Source organism: Microcebus murinus, chromosome 30 (assembly GCF_040939455.1).
Source record: "Microcebus murinus isolate Inina chromosome 30, M.murinus_Inina_mat1.0, whole genome shotgun sequence".
Taxonomy (NCBI): Eukaryota; Metazoa; Chordata; class Mammalia; order Primates; family Cheirogaleidae; genus Microcebus; species Microcebus murinus.
This window is the reverse complement of record NC_134133.1, coordinates 395,496-411,086: the sequence shown is the minus strand read 5'-3', so window position 1 is coordinate 411,086 and position 15,591 is coordinate 395,496. Positions and strand designations below refer to the sequence as shown.

The following is a 15,591-nucleotide window of genomic DNA, read 5'->3' as shown; positions in this document are numbered from 1 at the left end:
GAGCCCGGGAGTTGGAGGTTGCTGTGAGCGAGGCTGACGCCACGGCACTCACTCTAGCCTGGGCAACAGAGTGACACTCTGTCTCAAAAAAAAAAAAACCAAAAAAAAAAAAAAAACCAAAAAAGAAGAACAAGATCCTTCAATGTGAGGCCGTAGTGACCATAATGCCAGTCTCTGAGGATCTGGGGGGCAGGGCTGCACTCTGGACGAGACCCCCCTCCTTCCCTGTGACATTAGACATCTTTGGACAGGACGGGTTCAGAGACAGCAGATTAACTTCTGCGGCCGCACAGGTGCGGGCTGCCACGGCCAGGAGGCTCGGCCCGGTCCCCGTGGCGACAGACCCATTCACCTGACCTTTCTCTCCTGCACCCAGACCGACCCGCTTCCTCTGCAGACTTCCTTCTGCCCCCCGGGATTTTTCCGCCTACCGGATGAGATCATTTCCCTTTGTTTTCCAGCTGGTTCTCCTCCCCTCCTCCCACCCTTGGGGCAGGACGGCCGCACGGAGCTGGACTTACTGGGTTCACCAGACCCACGCTGCAGGGGAGGAGAGAGAGGAAAACAGTCGCCCGTCTATAAGGAGGTCGCACTGCCTCTGACAAATCACGAAGTTTTAGGCCGGGCGCGGTGGCTCACGCCTGTCATCCCAGCTCTCTGGGAGGCCAAGGCAGGAGGATCGTTTGAGCTCAGGAGTTCGAGACCAGCCTGAGCAAGAGCGAGACCCCCTGTCTCTACTATAATTGGAAAGAAATTAATTGGCCAGCTAATATATATAGAAAAAAATTAGCCGGGCATGGTGGTGGCGCATGCCTGTAGTCCCAGCTACTCGGGGGGAGGCTGAGGCAGGAGGATCGCTTGAGCCCAGGAGTGTGAGGTTGCTGTGAGCGAGGCTGACGCCACGGCACTCACTCTAGCCTGGGCGACAAAGCGAGACTCTGTCTCCAAAAAAATAATAATAATAATAATAGTCACAAAGTTTTTATTAATAAATGGACAGCCAGCCCCAAGTGGCGTTTCTGGGGACTCTACCCCGAGCTGCTCAACTCTCATCCCAGAGTCCTCGCCCCATCAACTAGACCGGGGGACACAGAATCCAGTGTCCCCTGCTCTTTTTCCTGAAGGCAAAACAGGGACGCACATCAAAGGGCCCTTTCAGAGAGGCCACTAATGAGCGCAGGGCCACCGCTGGTCTTTGTTGCCAGGCGCCCGGGGGCACAGAGAGGGGCCGGCCACTTCTCGCCAGTGAAACGACCGACCGTCACAGATCTCAAAGCACAGGTCCTGCCCCCTCCCTGTCCTTTTTCTGTGTCTGCAAAGGAGCTCCAGTCTCTACAATTTAAAGAAATTTAAATTGTAAATTTAAATTGTTATTTAAATTTACAATTTAAAGTAAAAAAGAAAGAGGGCGGGCTGGTGGGTGGGGGGTGACCGGTGGGAGATGATGAGTGGGATCGCACACTTCGATAAGAATCACCGAAGTGGAGAAGCAAGACAAGAAACCAGCCTTTCTGGAAGATTCCGGGGATCGAGCACAGCGTTTAAAGCGCCACAGGGGGACCCCGCGGGGGAGCAGCGGGAAGGGACCACGGGCATTTCCAACTCCGCTTTGGAAAGGGCGGGTCTTTGGAAAGAGCCACAGTGGACACTTCTTGGGACTCCCTTTGCTGAGAAGTCGGGTTCTGGACTAGGAGCACGGAGGAGACTGCGCCCCGCCAGAGCCATCTTACAACGCGCCCGTTACCTTTGCATGGTCTACTCAAAAAATAAAAATAAAATAAATAAAAATAAAATAAAATAAAATGCGCCCAAGATCTTGCTAGGAAACACCAGCAAAAGCACCGTGAGGCTGTCTGCAGGGGGAAAACTGTAAGAGAAAGGATCCTTACCTCCAAACCATGACCCCGGCTCATGCAACGGGACTGGAGACAAAGGACACGGGTACCAGGCACGAGTGGAGACTGTGCGTGCGTGTGTGTGTTCGTTTTCTCCAACGACAAGCTGGTGGAAGTGGGAACCTAAAAGCCCCTGACGCTTTCCGCCGCTGCATAATCTCAAGGAAATGACCGTGCCCCTGTTGCTCTGATTAGAGACAAAAGCCTTTCCCCATGAGTCAGGGGAGCAACGAGGAGGAAGGAAAATAAAAACACACACACACACACTCAACAACTAAAAAAACGTCTGCTATTTCTTTTGGCCACCCAAAAGAAATTTCATTACACATTGAAAACGCGATGAAAAGTTGTTTCCACGGCCGGGCGAGGTGGCTCACGCCTGTCATCCCGGCACTCTGGGAGGCCGAGGCAGGAGGATCGCTCGAGGTCAGGAGTTCGAAACCAGCCTGAGCAAGAGCAAGTCCCCGTCTCTACTATAAATAGAAAGAAATTAATTGGCCAACTAATGTATATAGAAAAAATTAGCCGGGCGTGGTGGCGCATGCCTGTAATCCCAGCTACTCGGGAGGAGGCTGAGGCAGGAGGATCACTTGAGCCCAGGAGTTGGAGGTTGCTGTGAGCGAGGCTGACGCCACGGCACTCACTCTAGCCTGGGCAACAAAGCGAGACTCTGTCTCAAGAAAAAAAAAAAAAAAAGTTGTTTCCTGTTTTCCAAACCTCATCGATAATGCATTATGCTCTGGGGTGGGTCATGTGCCTGTCTACACCTCACTCCCGGCTCTGGGTTCAGCGTGCATTCCGGACGAGGCCACGGATTTAGGGAATATAAATTAAACCGACATTTAACTCCACTTTGCAACTCACAGCCATTTGCTGTGTCAACAGCCTTTTTTTTTTTCACTTGCAAAGAAAGTCAACATGCGCCTGTCATCCCAGCTCTCTGGGAGGCCGAGGCGGGAGGATCACTCGAGGTCAGGAGTTCGAAACCAGCCTGAGCAGGAGCGAGACCCTGTCTGTACTAAAAATAGAAAGAAGTTCATTGGCCAACTAAAAGTGTATAGAAAAAATGAGCCGGGCACGGTGGCGCATGCCTGCAGTCCCAGCTACTCGGGAGGAGGCTGAGGCAGCAGGATCGCTTGAGCCCAGGAGTTGGAGGTTGCTGTGAGCGAGGCTGACGCCACGGCACTCACTCTAGCCTGGGCAACAAAAGTGAGAGTCTGTCTCAATCAATCTATCAACCAATCAACCAATCAATCAATAAACAAACAAATAAATAAAATATATATAGAAAAAACTAGCCGGGCATGGTGGCGCATGCCTGTAGTCCCAGCTACTCGGGAGGCTGAGGCAGGAGGATCGCTTGAGCCCAGGAGTCTGAGGTTGCTGTGAGCGAAGCTGACGCCACGGCACTCACTCTAGCCTGGGCAACAGAGTGAGACTCTTTCTAACGAAATAAATAAATAAATAAATAAATAAAATAAAATAAAATAAAAAGGAAGAGCTGGCAGAAAATGAATTCGTGACTTAGTGGGAACTGGGACTGTCTGATGAGGAACACGTGAAGTCCATGCACGGCCTCCTGCAGGATGGCATGCGTGAGCCGCTGGGCGGGCGGGGTGCATGCACCACGTCCAAAAAAAAAACAACAAAAAAAACACAACCCCGACGGAAAACTTCATTACTCGTGCTTCCCTCCGGGCAGAAAAAAGGGGGAAGTGGGTTTGCGTGTGCTAGGCGGATTTTCTTGCTGTCCTAACCCTAACCGGGGGAACAGAGGTGGAAGGGGGTGGGGAGGAAAGCGGGCGCGGTGGGTGGGGTTCCCTTCTGCCTGCTCCACGGGCAGAGGGCCGGGCGCTTCGGTTTGGCCTCACCGTAAGGCGTGCGCGGTTTTTTTTAGGCGGTGGACATCCCTTTGTGAGACCTAATCTCGTCCCTGTGCCTGGAAAAAGGGAAGAGAAAAAGGCCTTCGAAGCTCATTCTGGAAGTCCATTCCGCAAGGGAGAAACTGAGGCTCGGAGAGGCCTGGTAGCAGACACCTCCGCGCTCCAGGGGAAGAAGAGCAGGATTCGAACCCAGGGCCTGTGTCCTTAAACGTGTGGCCCTCCCACGTGTGCGTTGCCACAGTGCGAATGCAGCCAGGGGCCGACACGCAGGCATTCCGCTGGATTTCCTTCCTGTCTTTTTTTTGCAGAATCTGGCAGTTTTGTTTTGTTTTCACCGTTCCCTCTCCCTTTGCATCGCTTGAAAAAACAAAAGTTTTCATGATGGAAAATTTCAAGCACGCACAGAAAGTGACAGACCAGTATAATGAAACCCCATGTCTCCACCCGGTTTTAACAGTTATCAACACATAGCTAATCTCGTCTCACGGATATTCTCACCCAGTCTCTTCTCCTGTAGGTATTTATTTTGAAGCAGATCCAAGCCTTTAATTAATTAATTTTAAATAGTTTTTTTTTTTTTTTTTTTTTTTCTTGAGACAGAGTCTCACTGCAGCCTCCGACTCCCCGGGGCTCAGTCTCCAGAGAAGCTAAAACTGCAGGTGCATGCCACCACGCTTTGGCTAATTCTTAAATTTTTTGTAGCGTTGGGAGTCTCGCTATGTTGCCCAGTCTGGTCTCAGACTCCTGCCTCAAGCAAACCTCCAACATGAGCCTCCCCAAGCGCTGAGATGACAGGCACCAGCCGCTGTGCTGGGGAGCAAGAGGTACCCTGAGCTTTTGGTCTTTTTTAGCAAAAGGTGACGTGCAACAGTCACCTCTGGCCCTGGGCAGCCTCACCCACCCACCCCGACTGCTGCACAAACATCATCACTGTCTGTGTTTTCTGTGACGTGAAAGCAAGCCGGGCGCTCTGGTGTGGAGACCACGCAGCGTCTCCCCAGGTGGCACATGAGACGGGAGGACATTGATCCCTGAAACCAAAGTCGGCCTCCTAGGATAGAAGAAGGAAGCCTGGCTGTTGGAAGCAGGCCTAGAAAAATGAACACTAAGGCCACAATCGAAGTCTGGCCCACCTCTTGTCTTTGTCAATAAAGTTTTATTAGCACACAGCCATGTTTCTTCATTCACCTGTTGTCTACAGCTGCTTTCTCGCTACAATGATAGAAGTAGTCGATACAAAGACCATATTGCCCTGGCCGGGCGCAGCGGCTCACGCCTGTCATCCCGGCACTCTGGGAGGCCGAGGCGGGAGGATCGCTCGAGGTCAAGAGTTCGAAACCAGCCTGAGCAAGAGCGAGACCCCGTCTCTACTAGAAATAGAAAGAAATTAATTGGCCAACTAAAAATATATAGAAAAAAAAAATTAGCCGGGCATGGTGGCGCATGCCTGTCGTCCCAGCTACTCGGGAGGAGGCTGAGGCAGGAGGATCGCTTGAGCCCAGGAGTTGGAGGTTGCTGTGAGCGAGGCTGACGCCACGGCACTCACTCTAGCCTGGGCAACAGAGCGAGACTCTGTCTCAAAAACAAACAAACAAACAAACAAACAAACAAAACACAGAGTTGCTGAAATTCACTAACTAGTAATTGGGGAAATCACAGTAGGAAACCAGACAACATGATCACGGTAAGAAGCAGTAACTATGCCCAGCTATTTCTTCCTTTTTTTTTGAAAGTAAGGCTGGTTTATTTAAAAAAAGAAAAAAAAAAAAAAGGAAAAAAAAAGGTGGACCCTGGAATTCTCAGCTATTTCCAAAGCTTAAGATTTTGGTGCCTAACAGAGAGGCTGCGTGAGCCTCTGCCTGCCCCCACGTTGGTTTGAGCCAGCGATGCCCCACAGAGACCTGTCTCACCACGCAAGGAGTCCCGTCTCGCCCGAGATGGCAGCCGGTCCTTCCTTCCTTTCTTCTTTCTTTCCTCTTTCTTTCTTTTTCTTTCTTTCTTTCCTTTCTTTCTTCTTTCTTTCCTCTTTCTTTCTTTCTTTTTCTTTCTTTCTTTTCTTTCTTTCTTCTTTCTATCCTCTTTCTTTCTTTCCTCTTTCCTTTCTCTTTCTTTCTTTTCTCCCTTTTCTTTTCTGTTCTTTCTTTCTTTCTTTTCTCTTTCTTTCTTTCCTTTCTTCTTTCCTTTCTCTTTCTTTCTTTTCTTTCTCCTTCCTTCCTTCTTTCTTTCTTTCTTTCCTTCTTTCTTTCCTTCTTTCTTTCCTTCTTTCTTTCCTTCTTTCTTTCCTTCTTTCTTTCCTTCTTTCTTTCCTTCTTTCTTTCCTTCTTTCTTTCCTTCTTTCTTTCCTTCTTTCTTTCCTTCTTTCTTTCCTTCTTTCTTTCCTTCTTTCTTTCCTTCTTTCTTTCCTTCTTTCTTTCCTTCTTTCTTTCCTTCTTTCTTTCTTTCTTTCTTTCTTTCTTTCTTTCTTTCTTTCTTTCTTTCTTATTGAGACAGAGTCTCACTCTGCTGCCCAGGCTAGAGTGAGTGCCGTGGCGTCAGCCTCGCTCACAGCAACCTCAGACTCCTGGGCTCAAGCGATCCTCCTGCCTCAGCCTCCCGAGTAGCTGGGACTACAGGCATGCGCCACCATGCCCGGCTAATTTTTTCTATATATATATTAGTTGGCCAATTAATTTCTTTCTATTTTTAGTAGAGACAGGGTCTTGCTCTTGCTTAGTCTGGTCTTGTACTCCTGACCTTGAGCAATCCTCCCGCCTCGGCCTCCCAGAGTGCCAGGATGACAGGCGTGAGCCACCACGCCCGGCCTCTATCTTCCTTTCAACGAAGGGAAACAGGTGAAGTTGGGCACCAAATTTTCACTTGCTAAACTTCATCCAAATTAATAGCAATGTCTTAAAAATGCACTTATTATGGATTCTGGCAACATTATTGGTACTGATCATTTCAGAGTCTTGCTATGTAACTTTAGAAGTGATGTAGAAGATTGAGAGTAAAATGCAAACGCTATGTTTAATGAATATGTGGACTCATTGTTTCACTTTCTGGAAAATCTTCAGATACACAGTCCTATATATACATATATTTATCTATTTTTCATATCTAGCACATTATTCGCGCACATATAATTTATTTATTTATACATTTAAGCATGACCTATTTAGCTCAGAGGGACACACACACAAGCCAGAAGAAAAGAGAAAAGACAGAAAGAACATAATTAAATTTGATTTACTTAAAAACCACAATACAGAGATGAAAGTATGGCAAATGTTTGCTATTTTTGCAACCTAATGAAGGATAGGAGCCTGAAGAAAAAAAAAGAAAATTAAACTGATGCAACTGGGTAGAGAATAAAGGTTGCTGTTCAGAGTCTGGCAGTAACACCTCAAAGAAAAGTGCTTTTTGAAACTAAGAGTGGGTTTCTGAAGTTTATTAAAGGAAAAAAGGATTCACTAAAAAAAAAAAATCTCATTTCCAAAAAGAATCTGAGAGCAAAACCTTACCAGCTCAGCTGGAACTAATATCTGGCATGAATACCTAGCCGGTACAAAATACAAAAATTCAAGAGCCCCATAAATGTAAGTATGAGTTGACAGTTAAGATTCTTTATATCCTGACCAACTCATTTCAAACTTAAACACTGAATCCATTTCAGAATTGGCGTTAGCCTACTTATTAAAAGAAAATGTGCTTTCTCTTAAGGAACTATTTGGGGAAAACCTAGTACTGACTTTCTTCCGTACAGATTTTGATAATGAGTGACCGAAACTGTCACTCTCTGAGGTTGACAATTAGACACAATAACCAGCGTTTGCAACTCGGAGTCAAATTCCCTTCATAGTATCAGTGTGCTTACAGGATTTTAAAAAAGCTTGACGCTTAGTCAAAGAACTAGGGAAAGCAATCTTTTAATGGAACACTAATAAAAACCAGAAAAAAAAAATTTTTTTTTTGTTTGTTCATTTTTTGCTCCAGTTTTCTGCTCCTAAGAATCCAGGCGGATCAAGTCAGAAGGGTTCTTCGGTGGCTTCACGCCAGCGGGTGGGAATGACTTGAGCCAGGGTCAGGGTGACAAACGGCGCCCCCAGGAATGCCAAAAAAAGAAAGCCAGTGGCCTGCAGCGTCCGCCTGCCGGGGCGGGCCAGGAAACACAGGCCACCTTCCAGAGCTGAGCCACAGGGCTGGGCGCAGGAAATAGCGATCCCCTGACACCCTGGGCCCAGGAGGAGAGCTGCAGGAACGGCCGGGTTCCCGCCCTGGCTGGGCACGGCTGGGTGCACAGAAGCCGGGGTCCTGGCTGGGCTGGCACTCTGGGAGGCCGAGGCGGGAGGATTGCTCCAGGTCAGGAGTTCGAAACCAGCCTGAGCAAGAGCGAGACCCTTTCTCTACTATAAATAGAAAGAAATTATACAGGACAACTAAAAATGCATAGAAAAAAATGAGCCGGGCGTGGTGGCGCATGCCTGTAGTCCCAGCTACTGGGGAGGCTGAGGCAGGAGGATCGCTTGAGCCCAGGAGTTGGAGGTTGCTGTGAGCTAGGCTGACGCCACGGCACTCTAGCTCAGGTGACAAAGTGAGACGCTGTCTCAAAAAAAATAAAAGAAAAAGGCCGGGCGCGGTGGCTCACGCCTGTCATCCCAGCACTCTGGGAGGCCGAGGCGGGAGGATCGCTTGAGGTCAGGAGTTCGAGACCAGCCTGAGCAAGAGCGAGACCCAGTCTCTACTGTAAATAGAAAGAAATTAACTGGACAACTAAAAATATATAGAAAAAATTAGCCGGGCATGGTGGCGCATGCCTGTAGTCCCAGCTACTGGGGAGGCTGAGGTAGGAGGATTGCTTGAGCCCAGGAGTTGGAGGTTGCTGTGAGCGAGGCTGACGCCACGGCACTCACTCTAGCCTGGGCAACACAGTGAGACTCTGTCTCAAAAAAAAAAAACAAAGAGGCAAAAAAACAGACACTCCCAGACTGACTCGTGCCAACACGCACGGCTTCTTCCCCTGCGAAGCAGTCTCTACAACGTTGCAGAATGCAAACACCCCCCTGCATGGAGCCCCACCAAGGCTCCCTCCTCTTCCTCCTCCTCCTGCACATGCTCAGTGCCTTCACCCACTGGCGCTGCCACCAGCCTTCCCAGGTCCCCCGCCTCTAGGAGGGCGCCCACCCCTTCCAGGCCACCGCGGCTCGACGCACGAGCGCGGTCACCTGCCCTTGCTCTGAAGCGCACGGCGGCGGGTTCCAGGAGCTGTTCCAGGCACCGAGGCCGCCTCAGCCTCCAGCCGGCAGCCCGGCCCGGGGTTCAGCAGGTACACAGACACGTGCTCAGGTCAGGAGGAGACAAGGGTCACGGCGACACACAAACCCGGTTAGGAGCAGGGTTGGGGTGACGGGTGAAGACAACCTGCAAGGAGGCGAGCCGGGGAGTGCCACACGGTGCGCTTCCCCGGGTGGCCACCTTGCAGGCAGAGGGGCCTGGCTGTGAGGCTGGGATCTATCTGCAGGGCAGGGCCGCGGGCGGGCGGTGTCACTGGGGAGGACTCAGACAGGGGACAGTGCGGGAGTTAAGGCCAGGCTTGCGTGTGCTTGCTGGCTCGGGCCCCAATCACCCAGGCGCGGGGCCTGCAGGGACGGCTTCTCAGAGCCGGGAAGTCATTGGGGGGTTCTTTCTTTTCTAAAAAAAATTTTTTTTTGGAGACAGAGTCTCACTCTGTCGCCCGGGCTAGAGTGCCGTGGCGTCAGCCTCGCTCACAGCAACCTCCAACTCCTGGGCTCAAGCGATCCTCCTGCCTCAGCCTCCCGAGTAGCTGGGACTACAGGCATGCACCACCATGCCCGGCTGATTTCTTCTATATAATTTTAGTTGGCCAATTAATTTCCTTCTACACTTTGTAGAGATGGGGTCTCGCTCTTGCTCAGGCTGGTCTCGAACTCCTGAGCTCAAACGATCCTCCCGCCTCGGCCTCCCAGAGTGCCAGGATGACAGGCGTGAGCCACCGCGCCCGGCCTTATATTTCTATATGTTGAAATAAGCCCTAAAAGTTTTTGTTTTTTTTCCTTAAAGATAATACATGCAAAGTACCAAGCATAAGGCCTAGCATACATGGCAGCTGCTTAATAATCACTAGCTACTGGTCACGTTGAGCCAGCGAAGTCATGCAAAAGCACCAGTTAAAGGGAAAACAGCTATTTAAGCAAAAAGCTTTACACAAACACAAATGTAAAATTAAAGTGACTAAAAATGACTCAAAGGAACACTAGGGGAAAATGGAACTATTTAATCTGCCATGTTTTTTTTTTTTTTTTTTTTTTTTTTTTTTTTTGAGACAGAGTCTCACTTTGTTGCCCAGGCTAGAGTGAGTGCCGTGGCGTCAGCCTCGCTCACAGCAACCTCAATCCCCAGGGCTCAGCGATCCTACTGCCTCAGCCTCCCGAGTAGCTGGGACTACAGGCATGCGCCACCACGCCCGGCTAATTTTTTGTATATATATTTTTAGTTGGTCAATTAATTTCTTTCTATTTTTGGTAGAGACGGGGTCTCGCTCAGGCTGGTTTTGAACTCCTGACCTTGAGCAATCCGCCCGCCTCGGCCTCCCAAAGTGCTAGGATTACAGGCGTGATAATCTGCCATGTTTGCTAGCCCCTTTTATAGCTAGAGTCTGTTTCAAGGATGCCAGGATGTGTATCTGTCACGTATGTACATTTACACACACTATGTATACAATCACGCATGCATGCTAAGCTTCATTTTTTTTATGAGAGCTTCATTTCTGCCTCCTCCCCATGCTGTAAGTCATATGGCCTTGTTTATAAAATTTAGACCCACAGATCTGATTCCTCATTTGAGTCATTCAGACTCTTCCGCAACGACCAACTGGGGCATCCAAAATACCGCGTTCAGAATAAACAGAAACAGGGGACGGACCCGGAGGTTATTTCAAGCTGCAGCTCCACCAAGAAAAGACGGAATGAGAAAGACAAACATCCACTTGGGCCGGGCGCGCGCGGCTCACGCCTGTCATCCTGGCACTCTGGGAGGCCGAGGCGGGAGGATCGCTCGAGGTCAGGAGTTCGAGACCAGCCTGAGCCAGACCCCGCCTCTAGTAAAAACAGAAAGAAACTAATTGACCAACTAAAAATATATAGAGAAAAAATGAGCCGGGCATGGTGGCACATGCCTGTATTCCCAGCTACTCGGGAGGCTGAGGCAGGAGGATCGCTTGAGCCCAGGAGTCGGAGGCTGCAGTGAGGGAGGCTGACGCCACGGCACTCGCTCTAGCCCGGGCGACAGAGCGAGACTCTGTCTCAAAAAACAAAACAACACCAATAAACATCCGCTTGACAAAGGCAGGAGGGCCCCTTCTGCGTTTGATGTTTCTCAAGCAACGCGACAAAGGCCCGTGCTTCTTCCAAAGATCCGGAGCTCGGTTCTTCTAGAAACGCATCCGTGGGAAGTGACGGTGGCTTTCCATCTCAGCTTCTGGGCCCCACGCAGCCTATCTTAGTTCCACGCCGTGATCATCTCTGTCGCTGGTTATCAGAAGGTGCTGGAAGGCGAGTGTTCTCAGTGACACGTGGGCTCGTTTTATCTGTCGCCTGCGTTTTCTCTCCTTCCTGAGCGCGTTGCCAGAGTGGCTAGCTGACTCCCGGCTGCCTGAGCCCTCGGCAGGGCGCGGGTCCGAGCCGGGGACCCCGCTCACGCCTGGCCACGTTTTAAGGCCACATTCTGTGTCCTCGAGTCTCTGCGATCTCACTTTCCGCTCCTGCAGGCCGCGCTGCAGTTCCCGCTGTGGTCCGAGCACCTGCCCGCTAGGCGCAGTCCAGACGGCTGTCAGCCCCTCTGGGACTGTCCTCCCCGAAAGAGAGCTGCCACCTCCACGGGCCCTGCCACCCCCGTGCAAGGGCAGCCCCTCTGCAATGAGGCTGGGCGGAAGGCCCAGCCCTCTGGTCCCAACTGGGGACAATCGCAGCTTCAGTGCTGTCCCCTGAGGGCAGCGGCTCTGCTCCTCGCTGAGCTTGGTGGCGGCTCAGCTTCTCCCTCCGCTTGGTCCTTCTTCAGAGCGAGTCTTCGGTTGCCCGGGCTGGAGTGCCGTGGCGTCAGCCTCGCTCACTGCAGCCTCCAACTCCTGGGCTCAAGCGATCCTCCTGCCTCGGCCTCCCGAGTAGCTGGGACGACAGGCGTGCGCCACCACGCCCGCTTCATTTTTTTCTATATATACTTTTAGTTGTCTGGCTCATTTTCTTTCTATTTTTAGTAGAGACGGGTCTCGCTCTTGCTCAGGCTGGTTTCGAACTCCTGACCTTGAGCGATCCTCCCGCCTCGGCCTCCCAGAGTGCTAGGATGACAGGCGTGAGCCACCGTGCCAGGCCAGGGCAATATGGTCTTTGTATCGACTACTTCTACTATTGTAGTGAGAAAGCAGCTGCAGACAACAGGTGAACGAAGAAACGTGGGTGTGTGCTAATAAAACTTTATTAACAAAGACAAGAGACGGGCCAGACTTCACTTGTGGGCCATCATTTTCTGGCCTCCCTTCTAGTCTGTGGGGTTCAGGGGACTATGGAGAGTGGAGGGTAGGGACAGGCAAGAAGTACACGCTTGAAATACACACAGGGGGGATGCTCCATGGAGAATCGGTCATTGCCAACCAAGGTGGTCAGATTCAAAGTCCAGGCGGTGCCAGTTTACGGACCATCAGAGCCTTAGATGTAGAGATTACGTCCTCACAGCCCCGAGTGTGACATGCCTGTGCCCTCCTCCGTTTTATGTATGGGCTTAATTAAAGGCCGGCCCCGGTGGCTCACGCCTATAATCCCAGCACTCTGGGAGGCCAAGGAGGGAGGATCACTCAAGGTCAGGAGTTCGAAACCAGCCTAAGCAAGAGCGAGACCCCCATCTCTACTAAAAATAGAAAGAAATTAATTGGCCAACTAAAAAAAAAAATATATACATATATATATATATAGGAAAAAAATCAGCCGGGCATGGTGGCGCATGCCTGTAGTCCCAGCTGCTCGGGAGGCTGAGGCAGGAGGATCGCTTGAGCCTCGCAGGAGTTTGAGGTTGCTGTGAGCTAAGGTGATGCCACTCTAGCTGGGCAACAAAGTGAGACTCTGTCTCAAAAAATAAAAAAATAAATAAAAAAATAAAAGCAGCTGCAGCTGTGTCGTGTGGAACAGCAGCCAGGTACCCAAGCCCCACGAGACACTTGCCGCTGTGGGGAATTCAGTCTCTCTCAGTGAGCATTCTCACACGTAAAGGCTGAAATTTAGTTCGCAGAGAACTGTTGCACGTACAAAACTGTTGCCTTATACAGTTCTCAGCCACCCCATAATGCAGCTACTGCTGTGTCCCTTCCTGCCCAGGAATGAACACGGCTCAGAGAGGCCAAGCAATGTGCTCCAGGTCAACCGTGCCCAAGTGCGGCCTACAGACTCTGTCCCGGAGGAGCTGACCCGGCCTCTTGCTGGTCACTTGAATATCCCAGATTCTGTTCAAGTTGCCCCTGTTGGAGGCAATGACTTCATTTGGGGTTTGCAAGACATCCTACCTTTGGGACATCGGGGAAGAAAAAGGAAAACCTGATCCCAAGTAATAAACCGAGGGCTTTGTTGGAACATGTCGCACCTAATCAAAAGCAAAGAGTGTCGATCTTTTCTCTCGGTCACATTCTCCCATCACTCTCCACCTGACCTGTGTGTCATCCCTAATTGATTGCTGTAACACAACCCACACTGGCAATGCATAATAAGCAGGGCAGTTACAGGTGGCCGAAGAATCAACTTTTTGGAATTGAGCTTAAATTGAAGGTGAATGCTCATGCCTGCTACGTCAGCCAAATTCAAGGCTGTGCTCACAAAGCCAGGCTTTGTGCAAAGCAGCCTCGGCCTGCTTTCTATTTAAGCTGCATCACTACAGAGATGCCTTACAGCCAGTGTCTTAATTATTCATGGCTTGCTGGCAAATTAAGTCACCTTCCTCTCCAATATCCGTTAAGTGGAGGAAGTGTTCAATTGCAAAGAAGTCATGCCTACTCCTCAGTTTTGCTAGCCAGGCAATAACGGGGTTGCCAAATTTATGAATAGGTGAGAGGTCGGGGTTCACTTGGAGTAGGTACAGGAATAAACAGAACGCCCCGGGTATTTCTCAGGGGGCCACCTGCCGGGCGCCCCGCCCTTAACTCCCTGCAGAGGGATCCAGCTCTCTGGTTTCCTCACAAACAAGACTATGCAAACCAGAAGCAAGAAAAATGACACCTTTTTTACCCACCAGAAGGCAAAACAATCGGGCTCAGTGAAATACGTAGCTCTCGGGTTGCGTGTTACCAGCGCACACGCCCGAAATCTGCCAGCCGCGCAGAGCCGCCTCTGGTTCAGAACATGTCAGCTGTGGGGACAGCAACACGAGTGTCCCAACGACGAGACCCCCACAGCCTTAACTCAAATGGCTGCAAAATGCCTGCGAAGGTATTTGCACACTCATCTTTGTGCTTGCCTTGAGAAATACCCGTTTTTATTTAAAAGAGAGCTCGATCTGAGATTCTAACAATGCTGGGCTGGCCTGTCGGCCTTCCTCCTCGCTGGCCGGCCGTGCGCTCCGGGCAGGGCAGAGACGGGGCCTGTCTCCCACTGGCTTAAGCGAATCAACGTAATCCAGCCTTGTTACTCCCTTAAAGAGGCTTTTTAGCTATTTTTGCGGCCACCAGTCATCCCTCTTCAATTTTAATGACACAGATATTCTATATATATATATATGCATTGTTTGTAAATCTGTGCTTTATACATAAAAGGAGTTTTTTTTTTTTTTTTGCAACCTCCCCCAAAACAACTTTTGCCCTTTTCGGACCCTACGCGCTCACTGAGGACCGGTGCATGGGAATCCCGTCCCCTGTGCCACTCAGTGCGTGGCTTCAGAGCGGGCACTGACCAGCATGGGAACCCCGGCTTTCTTTGATAGTTGGTTGATAATGAGAAATTCTCTTTCTCTCTGGATGTGTGGCTATAAGGCCTGGGACTGCCGTCAAGATCTGCCGTCATGCGGGAAGAAAGGAGCTGGGTTATAAAGCCAACCAATGAACAAAACTGAAGCTGAAAGGATTGTGAGGAATAGGCACAGTACCCTGAGCAAACCATACCTGAAGGCCATTCTACTGCCAGACTTTCCTGTTGTGTCAAAAATCATTTTGTTGGCCGGGCGCGGTGGCTCACGCCTGTCATCCCGGCACTCTGGGAGGCCGAGGCAGGAGGATTACTCGAGGTCAGGAGTTCGAGACCAGCCTGAGCAAGAGCGAGACCCCCGTCTCTACTATAAATAGAAAGAAATTAATTGGCCAACTAACATATATATAGAAAAAAAAATTAACATATATATATAAAAAAAAAAATTAGCCGAGCATGGTGGCACATGCCTGTTGTCCCAGCTACTCGGGAGGCTGAGGCAGGAGGATCGCTTGAGTCCAAGAGATTGAGGTTGCTGTGAGCGAGGCTGACACCACGGCACTCACTCTAGCCTGGGCAACAAAGTGAGACTCTGTCTCAAAAAAAAAAAAAAAAATCATTTTGTTTTACTCTATAGTTTAGTTTGAGTTGACTTTCCTATTATAATAAAAAAAAAAAATCCTAACTGACAGAATATAACATTTATTGAATGCTAGCTCCAGGCAGTATGTTAAATATCTTACATATCAATCAATTCTCTTATCCATTTCTGTGATTAGTACTATTGCATTTCCCATTTTATAAATGCTGAAACATAGGAAGACTAACTTACCCATGGTTACACATGGGCAGAAGGTGGATTCACTCCCTGGTCTAATTTAA

At 49.9% G+C, this 15,591-nt stretch overlaps 1 protein-coding gene and 2 long non-coding RNA genes across 4 annotated transcripts in view; 1 reads left to right on the top strand and 2 right to left on the bottom strand.

The window, feature by feature from the left end:
* The window catches only part of LOC142865607 (uncharacterized), a 311,557-nt gene that overhangs the window by 229,164 nt on the left and 66,802 nt on the right, over positions 1 to 15,591 (top strand). The gene's annotated exons all lie outside the window — the stretch shown is intronic.
* FRMD4B (FERM domain containing 4B) overlaps positions 1 to 15,591 on the bottom strand; it is a 112,497-nt gene that overhangs the window by 93,729 nt on the left and 3,177 nt on the right. The window contains exon 1 of one of the 2 annotated variants that reach the window (XM_075998831.1): positions 1,890 to 2,116. The exons of the other annotated variant lie outside the window; for it this stretch is intronic. Coding sequence (XP_075854946.1) covers positions 1,890 to 1,913 — 24 coding nt within the window. The 5' untranslated portion in view covers positions 1,914 to 2,116. Of the gene's footprint in view, positions 1 to 1,889; positions 2,117 to 15,591 lie in introns of those variants that run through there. 2 annotated transcript variants of the gene reach the window in all.
* LOC142865602 (uncharacterized) lies at positions 9,814 to 12,476 on the bottom strand. The gene is made up of 2 exons (XR_012915802.1): positions 12,141 to 12,476; positions 9,814 to 10,786 (listed from the first exon to the last, which is right to left on the bottom strand). It is a non-coding gene; the product is annotated as an uncharacterized LOC142865602 (long non-coding RNA).